The sequence below is a fragment of the Solanum tuberosum genome, unplaced genomic scaffold (genome assembly GCF_000226075.1).
Source record: "Solanum tuberosum cultivar DM 1-3 516 R44 unplaced genomic scaffold, SolTub_3.0 scf00615, whole genome shotgun sequence".
NCBI lineage: Eukaryota > Viridiplantae > Streptophyta > Magnoliopsida > Solanales > Solanaceae > Solanum > Solanum tuberosum.
In genome coordinates, this window is record NW_006239601.1 from 142736 (window position 1) to 156920 (window position 14185).

General features: G+C 35.5%; 1 protein-coding gene and 1 long non-coding RNA gene across 2 annotated transcripts in view; both read left to right on the forward strand.

Annotated features, from left to right (window-relative positions):
• The first annotated feature begins 3461 nt into the window (after window positions 1-3461).
• LOC102587048 (uncharacterized) lies at window positions 3462-5199 on the forward strand. The gene is made up of 2 exons (XM_006366817.2): window positions 3462-4575; window positions 4902-5199. The coding sequence occupies exons 1-2, from the start codon at window positions 3462-3464 to the stop codon at window positions 4940-4942; spliced, it is 1155 nt and encodes a 384-aa protein (XP_006366879.1). The 3' UTR covers window positions 4943-5199.
• An 8644-nt stretch (window positions 5200-13843) lies between these two features.
• The window catches only part of LOC102587585 (uncharacterized), a 14052-nt gene continuing 13710 nt past the window's right edge, over window positions 13844-14185 (forward strand). Inside the window, exon 1 of the long non-coding RNA XR_368919.2 lies at window positions 13844-13884. This is a non-coding gene — a long non-coding RNA (uncharacterized lncRNA). The remainder of the gene's footprint in view (window positions 13885-14185) is intronic.

Sequence of the window (14185 nt, forward strand, 5' to 3'; positions counted from 1 at the left end):
AATGCTAGTACTAATTTTTTTGGGATCAAAACTAGTCTGTTAAATTTTTACTTTTGTTTGTTGGTTCAGTTGTGCATTTACTTTTCTTTTTCATTATGTTGTCTACTTAGTTTCATCTTTAAATAGTAATATTTTTCTATTTACATGAATCACTTCTTAAGCCTATTATCAAATTTACATATTCTTCAATCATCGTGTTTCTTTTCAAGCATCTTATCGAATATAAAGATTCTTCAACCATCTACAACATCACAAAGTGAAGTATTGACTCTCGAAATTAGAACTATGTCATATAAATTGGGATTGAGGGAGTATATAAAAAACGAGAAGAGAAAGTGTAGTTTGTTAGCTTCAAATGGCTGGTGATCAAATTTTTACTTGTGTTTGTATGTGCAGTTTTTATGAGATTTATAATAATATCAGTTTTTTTGTGATCATTTTTGTCTTCTATTTGCTTCATAACGTTCAAATTAGAAACTTATAAACTGCTCATATCTTTTTTTTTATGTTGAAACAATAAGAAGATTCACAATCAGATCGACAGCAAGTAAGAAGATCAAACAAAATGGGAAATGCATATGACAATTAGCTCCTGTGGATAGTAGTACGTTTTCTTTACTAACATAATAAGACAAAATATTTATATTCTATTTGAAAATAATTTCATATGATCCCGTAAGGGGGACTGCATTGGGGCAATTTGCGAGGGCGTAATAACGATTAAATAATTTCTTTTCTGTTTATCAGCTTATTTTAGTTTTAATGTTTTTCCAGTTTCTAGAATTATAGTTTATCTCAATCACTTTATTAATCCTATTTTATCTCCTATAGTTATTATATATAGACTTCGTGTATATTAGGACTCTCTGTATCAGTTGGGTATAACTTTTATAGACCGTACAACACAAGCTAATAGATAATCGATTCATTCTCTTATATCACTTTACTCTTAAACTATGATCTCACCAATTTCAAATATATATATATATATACACACACAAATTAAGAAAATGTTACAGTTTCAAAAATTCAATTGAAGCTTGAACTGAACCAATATATACAAATCACTTTATGAACGCTAACTTATATTTTTAAATCATACAATTTTATAATGGATCAATGTTATTAAATGTCAACGATTATTGTACCACAACGATTAACAGAAATGAAATCTTGACCTTTATTAACGGAAATAAAATCTTGACGAAATTCCCTAGTAGATAATTGGAGTCAAATATATAGGACTCGTTTGGTAGCTGGTTTAAGCTACACATTTGTTATTCATGTATTCATTTTATTCCAGGTTTGATTTGCAAGTAGGACAAAAGTCATTCTTTCATTAATTTATACAATGTTCCGTTGGTAGGTTTTCAAATATTGTATAAAAGTTATTCATATATTAATTTTTGTATAATGTTTGGTTGCACTTTTTGTAATCCTACATCATTAATATTTAGAGAAAAAAGTTTGAAATATATCCGAACTTTGACCAAAATTATTGTAACAATACCAAACTTTGGAAATAACCTTTTACCCCCATGCACTATTTAATAGTGTATTTTAAAGGTATATATGTGTCCACATGGACATCATAAATATTGCATCATTATAAATAGTAACATGTCCACGTGGGCACATATATACCTTTAAAAATACACTATTAAATATTGTAGGGGGTAAAAGGTCCTCCATAAAGTTTGGTATCGTAACATCAATTTCGGTCAAAGTTGGAGTATTTTTCAGACCCTTTTCCCTAATATTTACTAACTTATGAGGTAATATATGTATAATTTATATGGAATAGAAGGTGGAATAAGTTATGTGGTATTAGCTATACATATATTAAAATAAGAAATTTCACATTTACCCCTATCAATTTACTTTTGAATGCATTTTATTTTACAACAAATCAAATAATTAATACATGTAAAAAAACACTATCAATTTTTTTCTTTGGATTTTTTGTCTTGTCAATTTCTTAATTACTTTTAATTCCTTTGCTTAATTTCTTGTTAATTATTTTCTTTATCGATAAGGCAGTGGCGGGTAGCTATTTCCTTGTTAATTTAATTAATTTCTGTACTTAGTTTCTCGCTATGAAATGCCAACATGTATTAATTTATTTTGGGATAGGACATAAGTACTCCTAGACTATGATCAAAATTCAGAGACACACCTTAACTAAACCAAGGTTTTATTACCCCCGAACTCATTTTTTTTTGTAATTTTATATAACTTTTGGCCTACGTGACAGACTCCATGTAATTGAGGCGCGTGGGAGATGTTTGGATGCCATGTAAGTAAAAAAGGTGTAAAAAATTACAAAAATATGAAATCGGAGGTAATAGGACCTTAGTTTAGTTGAGATATGTCTCTAAAATTTTGGTTATAATCTAGGGGTACTTGTGCCTTATTCAATAGCTAATTATTTGTTATTTACTTTATTGTTTTTAGCTATTCATATTTATTTAATTTTAATTATTATTTAGATAGTTACTTATTTTAATGAGTATAATTATTATTAGCTCACTAAACATTTTTGTAATTAAAAAAAATAAGAATTAATTTATAATATTGTGATCTCTACATAACTAAACCCTTAATAACAAATATCTGCCTAACTAAGGATGGACTTAAAAGTTTTAGGTGTATTTCAATTTTTGTGAACAAACGGTGAAGGTCGCCCCTGATTTCTGTCTTAATGGCAATACCAAAGCTTTTAGTCGCACCAATCATCTAGGTCATGTTGTCATGAATTTTGACAGGATGTTTGATGGCAATACATTCTATTGGTTCACCATCAACCTGCGTTTGTATGGATATGATATTGGTTGTCAAACCTTGTTTGTATCACCTAGTCTTGAAGATAAATTTCACATTCCAGAAGGTCTGCCAAACTACCCCAGTTTGGTTTGCCTTGGAAAAGGAAGTTTTTTGGTGATTGTTGATGAACCTGGAAGTACATAATGGCGTCCTTCACGGTGCATAAAGACAAAGATCACAAAGATGAAGATGACAACTGCTTATTATGTTGGATTTAGCAGTAACATCGTGGATGAAGAACAAGGGATATTCAAGATGAACAGAGAAGCGGTAGAATCTGATTCAAATGAAATGAAGACAAGAAGATGTATATCTTGTAGAAGGACATATGGCACCATCTCATCCTTTGGATCAGAAAGTGTTGGCATAAATCCTAGCCTTACACCTGCACAGGATATTTTGTACAAAATATAGAATTAGTTATTCTTTGGACAAATGATGTTTAGCCAGCTGTATAGTTTGTTATTTTCTTTCCCTGCATAGTAGTTGTATAAATATGTTGCTTTACAGTGAAGAAAAACAAGGAAAAATTTCTCAATATTCTCTTCAATTCTTACATGGTATCAAAGCAATAGGTTAATTCTTGATCCTATTCCTCTTCATTCTATTTTTTTTATTCTTCTCCCTTGATCCAAAAAATGCCCAGTACTGAGGAAGCTCCCATTGCTGCGACAGTCATAGCTTCTGGATCTCCAACTATGGATTCTAATGATCCATTTTTTCTTCATCCCTCAGACTCTCCTGGCATGATCCTCGTCAACACTATCTTTGATGGTCATGGTTTTGCAGGATGGAAGAGGGCTCTCCTCATTGCACTCTCAGCCAAGAATAAGCTTGGTTTCATAGATGGGAGTTGCAAATCACCTGCTGCTGGTTCAATCAACCTCAGGCTGTGGAATCGTTATAATGACATGGTGACATCTTGGTTGTTGAATTCTCTCTCTAAGGAAATAGCAGCTAGTGTCCTGTATTCACAGAGTGCTGAAAGCCTTTGGGCTGATCTTGAGGATAGATTTGGACAGTCTAATGGTGCCAAACTCTATCACCTGCAAAAAGAGATCAGTGATTTAGTACAGGGTACTAGTGATATAGCAGGCTACTTCACTAAAATCAAGCTATTATGGGATGAGCTTGATGCTCTCCACTGTTCTATGATCTGTACATGTAACTGCACTTGTGGAGGAAAGAATAAGAGGCAGAAATCTCTACAAGATGAGAGGCTCATTCAATTTCTAATGGGTTTGAATGATAGCTATGGATCTGTAAGAAGCAATATCATCACGATTGCTCCACTACCTAGTGTGAACCTGGCTTACTCTCTCTTAATCCAATATGAGAAACAGAAAGAGATCTACTACAATCCTCAGTCTCCTGCTGACTTATCCTCCTATTCAGCAGTCCAGCAGCCTATTCTTGGTAACAAATCTCAAGCTTATGAGTACAAGGGAAAAAAGAACATTTTGGTTTGCTCTCATTGCAAGAAGCCAAGACATTCTATTGACAAGTGTTACAGGATAATTGGATTTCCTGCTGATTTTCAGTTCACCAAGAGTCCAAAATTCAAGGTGGGAATCAAAAGCAATGAAGTCTTGGGAACTCCTAATGCTCAGCACACTGTGTTTGCTGAAGTAGATGGGAACCCATTCTCCCATCAGCAGCTTAATTACTTACTTCAAATGCTTAAGCATGCTGATCTTGGAGACCGAGAGAAGTTGATCTCACAAGTGGCAGCTAATATGGTTCACTGTGCTGGTAATATTTTTCATATCCCTGTTGATTATTCTACCTATGTGAGTACTGATTCTTGGATCATTGACTCTGGTGTCTCTGAGCACATGTCCTATGACACTAAATTCTTCTCCAGCATTCATCCTCTTCCCTCTCCCTTAACTATCAGTCTTCCTAATTCTTTTAAGGTCAAGGTTACTCATGGGGGGTCTGTTTCCCTTTCATCCAAGATGATTATTCATGATGTTTTGTTTGTTCCCTCATTCAAAATAAATTTGATTTCTGTCAATAGATTTTGCAAACAACATCACTGTCTGCTAAGTTTTTCTTCTATTCACTGTTTTATGCAGGACCTTTTAGTGAAGACCCCTCAGGTTCTTGGTCAAGCTAGAAATGGCATTTATGTCCTCCAGTCACCAGTTTCTCCTCTTCAATGTAGTTCTAAGAATAGCTTAGGATTATTTTCTAGTCTTTCAATTCCAGAATGTAATGCAGTTTCTTCTAGTAATGTAGTTTCTTCAAATTTCAGTTCTAATGTAAGACTATGGCACAATAGATTGGGGCATTTACCCTTTTCTTCAATGAAATCTATGAGTTTCCTTTCTTCTTTGCCTAATGTTGATTGTCCTTGTGATATTTGTCCTATAGCTAGACAATCTAAATTACCCTTTCCCAACAGTTTTCTTAAAACTAATCATAAGTTTGAGCTAATTCACATAGACACTTGGGGACCTTACAAGTCATCTACTCATGATGGTTATAGGTATTTTCTCACTATTGTGGATGACTTTAGTAGATGTACTTGGACCTATCTTCTTTCCACCAAGGGTAATGTTTTCTTTATGCTCAAGCATTTTTATCTCTAGTTGATAGGTAGTTCAATTGCAAGGTTAAAATTATTAGATCAGACAATGCTCTAGAATTGGGGAGTGGTACTGTATCCTCTGAGTTTCTTGCTTCACAGGGGATAATTCACCAAACCTCTTGCACTGGGACACCTCAACAAAATGGCATCGTTGAGAGGAAACATAGACATCTTTCGAAAACATCTAGGGCCCTTTTACATCAGTTTGAGTTACCTATATGCTATTGGGGTGAATGTCTTCTTACTGCCACATTTTTGATAAATAGATTCCCCTCTTCTATTCTTAAGGGTATGACACCATATCAAGTTATTTTTGGGAAGCCTCCTTCATATGATTTTCTGAGAACTTTTGGTTGTCTATGTTTTGCATCTACTCCATCACATAATAGGCCCAAGTTTGCTCTTCGTGCCACTTCTTGTATTTTCATTGGCTACCCTCAAGGCAAGAAATGATATAAACTCCTCGAACTATCTACCAGAAAAATACTTATCTCTAGAGATGTTTCTTTTCATGAGTCTATCTTTCCCTTTTCCTCTAGTTCTTCCACTCAACATCTTTTTCCCCATTCTTCCTTTTCGCCAGACCCATTTGATGGTACTGTTCTTCCTACTTCTCCCCCTATTTCTCCTCATTCAAATCCTCCTTCACATCCTACTGAACCTATCATTTCTACTGATGCTTCTGATTTAACTGACACCCCCTCATCCTCTATCATTTCTTCTGCCCCTAGGAGATCCACTAGGACCAGTAAAGTTCCTAGTTATCTAAATGATTACTTGTGCAATTCTGTTGTCCTAACTGATCTCTCTTCACATTTTATTGATCCTGTTGTTCCATCAACCTTGCATGTTTTTGCTTTTCTATTATTAATCAACAGGTACTTGAATATATTTCTCACATCAGTGAACCAGTTAGCTTCTCTCAGGCAGCTGAACACCCTGGTTGACAACAAGCCATGACATCCGAGTTTGATGCCCTAGAGGCTAATCAAACTTGGACAGTAGTTGAACTTCCTGTTGGTAAGAGGGATCTTGCTTGTAAGTGGGTTTACAAGGTCAAGCATCACTCAGATGGGACTGTGGAAAGACTAAAGGCTCGTTTGGTGGTTAGAGGGGATACTCAGCGTGAAGGAGTGGATTTTAATGAAACTTACTCCCCTGTAGTCAAAATGACTACTATTCGGTGTCTACTTGCTGTTGCTGTTAAGAAAGGTTGGACTTTGACTCAACTGGACGTTAACAATGCATTTTTGCATGGCAATTTACAGGAGGAAGTGTTTATAAAGTTCCCTCCTGGTATGAACAGTCTTGGCCCTAATCATGTCCTTAAGCTAAACAAATTTCTGTATGGCTTACGCCAAGCATCTCGAGAATGGTATTCTCGTCTCACAGCTGCTTTAAACTTCAAGGGTTTCAGTTCTTCCCTCAATGACAATAGTTTGTTTTTTAAACTAGTGGGAGACTCTATTTCTATAGTTGCCGTATATGTCGACGACATCATTCTCACTGGTAACAACCCTTCTGAGCTTGCAGAGTAGAAACATTTTTTGAATAAGGAATTTAAGATTAAGGATTTAAGCGACTTACATTATTTTCTTGGATTAGAGGTCATTCGGGAACCTCAAGGTATCATCCTATGTCAGCAGAAATTCACTCTTGATCTGCTCTCTGAATATGATTGTGACCACCTTCCAGCGTCTTTTTCTCCATTGGATTCGTCTTGTAAGCTTTATTCTGATTCTGGCGACCCCATTGCTGACCCTTTTACTTATCGCCGACTTGTGGGTAAATTGAATTATTTGACTCATACTCACCCAGACCTTTGCTTCGCTGTTCAACATCTTTCCCAATTTATGCAGCATCCTCGTGTTCCCCATTTCACTACTGCCTTTCGTGTTGTTCGCTGTCTCCGTCGATCCCCTGCCCAAGGTCTGTTCTTTTCTTCAACTCCTTCCTTTTCTCTCCTTGCTTTTTGCGATGCCGATTGGGCATCGTGTATTGACACTCGTCGGTCTATCAGTGGTTTCTTTATAAGCATCGGTGGTTCTCCCATTTCCTGGAAGTCTAAAAAGCAGATCTCTGTGTCTTTGTCCTCTGCCGAAGCGGAATACCAGTCAATGCGGCGACTTGTCGCCGAATTGACTTGGCTTCACCGCCTTCTCACAGATCTTTCCGTCTCACCTACCCTACCCATCCCCATCCATTCCGACAGTCAAGCTGCCCTTCACATCACCCGCAACCCTGTTTTCCACGAACGGACGAAGCACGTCGAACTTGACTGTCACTTCGTCCGTCAACAGTTCTCCGCCGGTTTAATTTCCTTAAAGTTTGTCCCTTCCTCTTCTCAGCTCGCCGACATCTTTACTAAACCCTTGTCTGGTCCTTCCCACTCTCGTTGTCTTTGCAAGTTGGGTCTCTCTTCAGTCCCCTCCAACTTGAAGGGGGGTCTTGGATTTAGCAGTAACATCGTGGATGAAGAACAAGGGATATTCAAGATGAACAGAGAAGCGGTAGAATCTGATTCTAATGAAATGAAGACAAGAAGATGTATATCTTCTAGAAGGACAGATGGCACCATCTCATCCATTGGATCAGAAAGTGTTGGCATAAATCCTAGCCTTACACCTGCACAGGATATTTTGTACAGAATATAGAATTAGTTATTCTTTGGACAAATGATGTTTAGCCAGCTGTATAGTTTGTTATTTTCTTTCCTTGCACAGTAGTTGTATAAATATGTTGCTTTACAGTGAATAAAAACAAGGAAAAATTTCTCAATATTCTCTTCAATTCTTACATATTAAGTGTATCTATGAAGTCACTTGAGGCCTTCTCCATTGATAATCATCATTTTCATCCCTTAAGTGCCAAGGCAAAGTAAGCACTCTTCTCTTATTTATAGTTGACCCCTTTTATTTTTGCATTCATATAGCTGTTGTTACGAGTATGTGCTAAATATGGAGTAAAATAGTGGAAAGTTTTATTTATCTTAAGAGTAATGACTTGGTAAAGATAAAAATAGACAAAAATCCGTTTCTTCTAGTCTTTTTGAATAGCGAAGATTATGTATGTTTCGAACTCAAATTGTTGAAATTTGTTGTGGTATTTTTATCTCGTAAGTAGAGATGACAATTGGGGCGGGGTGGGGTAGGGAAAGTCTTAGATCCGTTAAGATTTTAATTCACCCTACCTCACCCTGTTTAATATTTTAATTTTTTTTCCCTACCCTGCACTCCCTATTAAGCCTTGCCCTATCCTACCCTCTTTTTCAATTTTTGCTCATTATTTTTTGATTTGTATGTTCAATTCTGCTGTTGCAATATTCTGCTTTGGAAGTTTTTGACCCGCCTTCCCCCATAGGCTTTATCCCGTCCCACCCCGCCCTGCCCTATCCAAATTGCCATCCTTACTCGTAAGTTACATGTTAAGCAAAAAAAAAATTGTTTGTTAAACATGAAAAATGTAGACCTTTGAGTAATCTTTATTTATGAATTAAAGACCATGCACTTAAAATACCATGTTCAAGTTAATTAGTTAATTTTATTTTCTACACTATGTATTCTTCGTATAAATACAATTCTAATTCTTAGAATATCACAATAACTCAGTTAAAGTTTCTTCTTATTTTTTTTTTCATTCCACAAAGTTGTATTTTAGGAGACTATAGTTATTTCACATTTTCAAATCATTTAGGGAAAAACAAAAGGTTTGTTTCAGATTATTAAATCTATTTTGAAGCGGTAAATGATTTAGGGTGTGTTTGGTATGAAGGAAAATATTTTTCGGAAAATGTTTACAATTTTCTCATGTTTGGTTGGATTAAATATTTTTGGAAAATGTTTTTCCAAATCAACTCATTTTTCTCAAATTTAAGGAAAATGATTTCCCTTCAAAACTTAGGAAAACATTTTCCAAAACTCTCTTCCAACTTCAAATTACAATTTTTTTTATTGAAAAAATCAATTTATTTTTATCCCTACCCTCAAACCAGCCCTCCAATACCCTCCCCCCCCCCCAAAAAAAAATAATAATTTGAGTTTGTTTTTTAAAAATATTTTCAACTTCAAAATTTTATTTTTTCACCTCTACCCTTGACACTAAAAATCTTTTCCATAAAATATTTTCTACTTCACCAACCAAACATGAGAAAATAAGTAAAAAATCTACTTGTTTTCCAGAAAAACATTTTCTAAGAAAACATTTTCCTTCATACCAAACACACCCTTATTGTGTGTTCAAATGCATCGTGTTGTAATTAGTCTCGTGAATTGCTTTATTTTTTATTATGGAAAATGAAATGTAGTATACCATTTTAGCATTATCTACTTACTTTATATACATCATTAGAGATTAATCGTCCTCTCTAACTTTTTATTTCCTATCTTTTGTTTGCATGAACACCAAAATCAAAGAGTCTCGTGTTAATACTCGACGTCGCGGTACGATATGACATCACTCTTTCACTCACATATCTCTTGCCTCCTTGCGCATCCAAGAAGAAAAGAAGTGGGAGGGCAAGAGGAATTCTAGAACCCCACATTTGCTTCATCACTCATTTCCTTCTTTCTCTTAAAAGAACCTCCAAATCATTTGGCAGAAAAAAAGAACAACTATTGTATATTTTTCTTATTATCTTGTGATTAGGTAAATTATTCTATCTTTTTCCCTTTTTGTGATTGCTTATTTAATTCAAGATAATTGGTTGTATATTTGAACTAAAGAGGTAATGGAGATGTCAAGTTCAATGACTTTTTTATTTTATTTTTGTGGGAATAAATTTTATTTCCAAACTCATAATCTAATTTACATAATGTATTGATCAATCTATCTCATGCAATATCTAAATATCTAAAGATATTATAGAAATAAAATAACAAAATTAGAAATCTCCATATAAATAAATAATAAACAACAAAAGTCTAAACAATGCATCCTCATAATCTGAGAGTCGTCATACTAAAACTCTAACCTAAAATTTCTCGCCTATATAATTCCCCTTCGCTTCACATCCGAAGTTCAGAAGACTACTGTTCAAGATTTCACTCGAGTTTCCTGGTTTCGCTTCTCGTATTAGAAATCAAGGGTCGTGGAAAACTCTCGTGGTTCATTGTCTCAGTTCCCTTCCCTCTAAAAGGTAATACTCATTTCAGTTCATGAATCTCTTGTTCCTAATTTTTTGACATGTTTAATTCTCGACTGTATGAAACATTTAAGTGTGTGGATGTTTGAAATGTTCTGAACTGATTTCGCGACCTTAACTTGTTACTGTTCTTATTTTCTGGCCTTCATAGCTGCATCATATTTGGTTTCGAACTCTTCTGTTTATATTAGTTTGTTTTATATTATTTCAGTTCTTGTTTTCTTTCAAAATTGTTACTTTCTCCTCTCTTCTGATTGATCTTCCTTCAGCTTTCTATCATGTCGTTATAAACTCGTATAAGAAGCCTCTTGGGTTGAATGGTTTTGTGGTTTAAGTGAATGATAAGCCTAGAAGTTAGTTGTTGCTTTCTTTATTGGAGGAATCATGCATTTAGATTGGTTATTTACCTCTGATATAGTCAGTGTTTAAGTATCGTTATTCGAATGAGCTGCTTAGCCTTTCTTTCTGGTGATCTATATAATATATGGCGTATTAGATGTTAGTCGTTAAATTTGTTGACTTGATCTATCCGTCTTGTTTTGCTCACAATGAACAAATGTTCGTTTGGTTGTGATTTTGAGTACACTGGTTGTACAATTTGTTTTTTCATTGCTTATTCGTAATTTTGGCTGTCTTCTCTTTCATTTTTGATTCATTGTTATAGATTCTCATCCATGTTAGCTTAATCCTATAGGGTTGATTTCTGTTCTCTCATAACTTGAATGCTATTCATGTCTATTTTGGCTTTAACTCATGATATATGTCAATCCCCGAGGCTACCCCCAGGACACGGACACAGGACCGATGATCACGAGTGACCCCAAGCTAACCCTGCGGGCATATCATAAGCATACTAAATAAACTGAAGTAAGGAAATACTGTGCGGGGAATACCTATAAACTATCTGAATATGTAAGAACTGAGAGTTCAACAACAACTGAAAAGTCAAACTCAAATACTAAAACTGAATCTAACTATGTCTGAAATAAAGCCTCTACTGACTAGAAATGCTGAAACATACCCCAGCTAGATCTAGCAAAACTGAAACTAAAGACTAAAAGCAAAGGAAACATGTTTATCATCCTCAGAGAATGAGGACTCCCCGCTAATACTGCTGAGCTGAAGATCGGGAACTGATCTACGCATGATCTGGAAGTTGAGAACCTGAACCTACATCACGAGAAGATGTAGCACATAGTATGCGTCAGTACTTGAAGGGTACTGAGCATGCATGATAGAATAAAGCTGAACAATAAACATAACTGAACCAAAGCATATATTTGAGTAATGATAAGAGATAAGTATGATACTATACTGAGAATACCGAATATGAACTAACTAAAAGCAATTACCAAATTTATGACTGCTGAGACTGAAATCTGACTGTAACTGATAACATGGTCAATGCAATAGAATCTGACTGTAACTGGTAACATGGTCAATGCAATAGAATCTGTATGTAACTGATAACATGGTCAATGCAATAGAAACTGACGGTAATGGAGCTACTATTAAATGACATAAAACCACATGAGCTAAATGTGTAGTCCGATGTATACGCCCCATCAAGATGACCCAATATACCCTGCTAGAGGTATAAAGGCATGAATGACGTGATCACTAAAATGATGCCCACAGAAGGGACTTACAACCTACGGGGCACGCAGTTCTGGGACTTGAGGGTGACTGACCCTAGTCCACTTGGTATTAAGCTACTCCCAATTAATTATGTAAATAACACATTATGACTGAATTTCTGCAATACTGGATAGCTCAAAATACTGACATGCAAATATGAGAATGCAACATTAATGTACTGATAATGAAACATTCATAATTGGAGCATGTATAACTGAATAAACTAACCTAGCAAGTGTAATTCATGAACTAAACGAATCTACACCACTAGGGTTCTGAATTTCATGCAAGAACTTAAGCAACAACATGATAATATGATTTGGATAATTCAAACAGCTAAAACCCAACAATCTCTAACATTCAAGAAACCCTTGGTCTAGATAATATCAAGGGAATCAAGAATCTGATTGAAATCTAGAGACCTAATGGGCGAAAGAAACCCACTAAGTGAAATCCCACATACCTGGTGACGAAATTCATGGAGATTTCTTTCTATTTCGGGGCTGGAACTGATGAAAACTCGTTGCGTTTTTTAACTAGGGTTGCTCGACCTTTTCCTCTATTTTCCTCTAGGTTTGATGAATTTTTGGTGAATAATTGATTAGGTTAGGTTCTAATTAGTTTATTAGGCTAAAACTGACCAAAACTACGTAGTTTAGGAGTTACATGACGTAGTTTAGGGGTCCAACGCATGAGGAAAAGACCAAATGACCACTGACTTAAAATCTACTGAAGCCACCTACGGACTGATCGACTGTCCATGGAATGATTCACAATCCGTCATGTCAGTACGTCAATCGACTTCATAGGATGGGTTCTGGGGAGTCCTGAGGGTCTCGACCTACGGACTGATCGATGATCCATGGACTGATCAACGATCCGTGGACTGATCAACGATTCGTCTTGTAAGTCCGCCGATCGACTTCAGATGATGGGTTCTGAGGGGTCTTGAGGGTCTCGACCTACGGACTGATCGACGATCCGTGGATTGATCCACGATCCATCCTGTCAGTCCGTCAATCGACTTCAGAGGATGGGTTCTGAGGGGTCCTGCGGGTCATGACCTACGGAACTTCACTTGTTAAAGTTTGTCCTGTAACTTGACTTGTAACCTTGCTGCCAGGTTGTCTCATCCTTTAAATTGAGGCTGAATTAGTTTACATTTTGGTGAAGGGCCATGGAGGAAGCAACACTGTAAGTAGGATATATTCTGACTCTTCACACTTGGTCCAACTTTTCTCAATCAAAGAAGCAAAATTCTAATCCTTTGGACTTCACCAGCAAGAGAAAGCAAATGTCGGTTATTATTCAGCATGAAACTGGCCAAATTCTTCCCTTGCTCGTGTTATTTGTTAAGTTTATTAATGTGACCTCCTATGACTACTTGTCTTGTTTAAATTTTAAAGTAAATGTTGTCTATTTGAATTATGCAGCATTATCTATGATAGATTAACAAAGAAAATGTCTGAAGTTCTATATATTTGTATTTCAGGTCCTTTGCCTCAAGTTCGGACAAAAAATTGATGAATATCACCCATATATAACGTTGTGCTTAAGGTGGCTTCAAGAGAGCCAAGAAAATACTAACATGATAGAAGAGGAAGTGTCGTTAGAAAGTTGGGAGGGGCGTAAAGGTTTGTTGTTTCTGCAAGTTTGACATTTAGTTGTATTGACATATGGCTTCAAATGTGTTAGCATGATAGACAACTAAATGATTGTATATATTAATGTAATTATATAGTGATATAAATTAGCATGATCATATACATTTGTTGTAGAATCATATGAATAAATATTGTGATAGAATAGCTGATTTGGAGGGATAGCAAGGCAGATTTAGAGGGATTCAATGGCTGATTTGTATAGATAGAATAGATGATCTTTAGGGATAGGAATGGCGGATCTTTAGGGATGTGTAATCTTTATTTTCTCTATATAATGGAAAGACTCTCTCACTTTGAGAGACATTCAGCTGAAAATTGACATGGTAT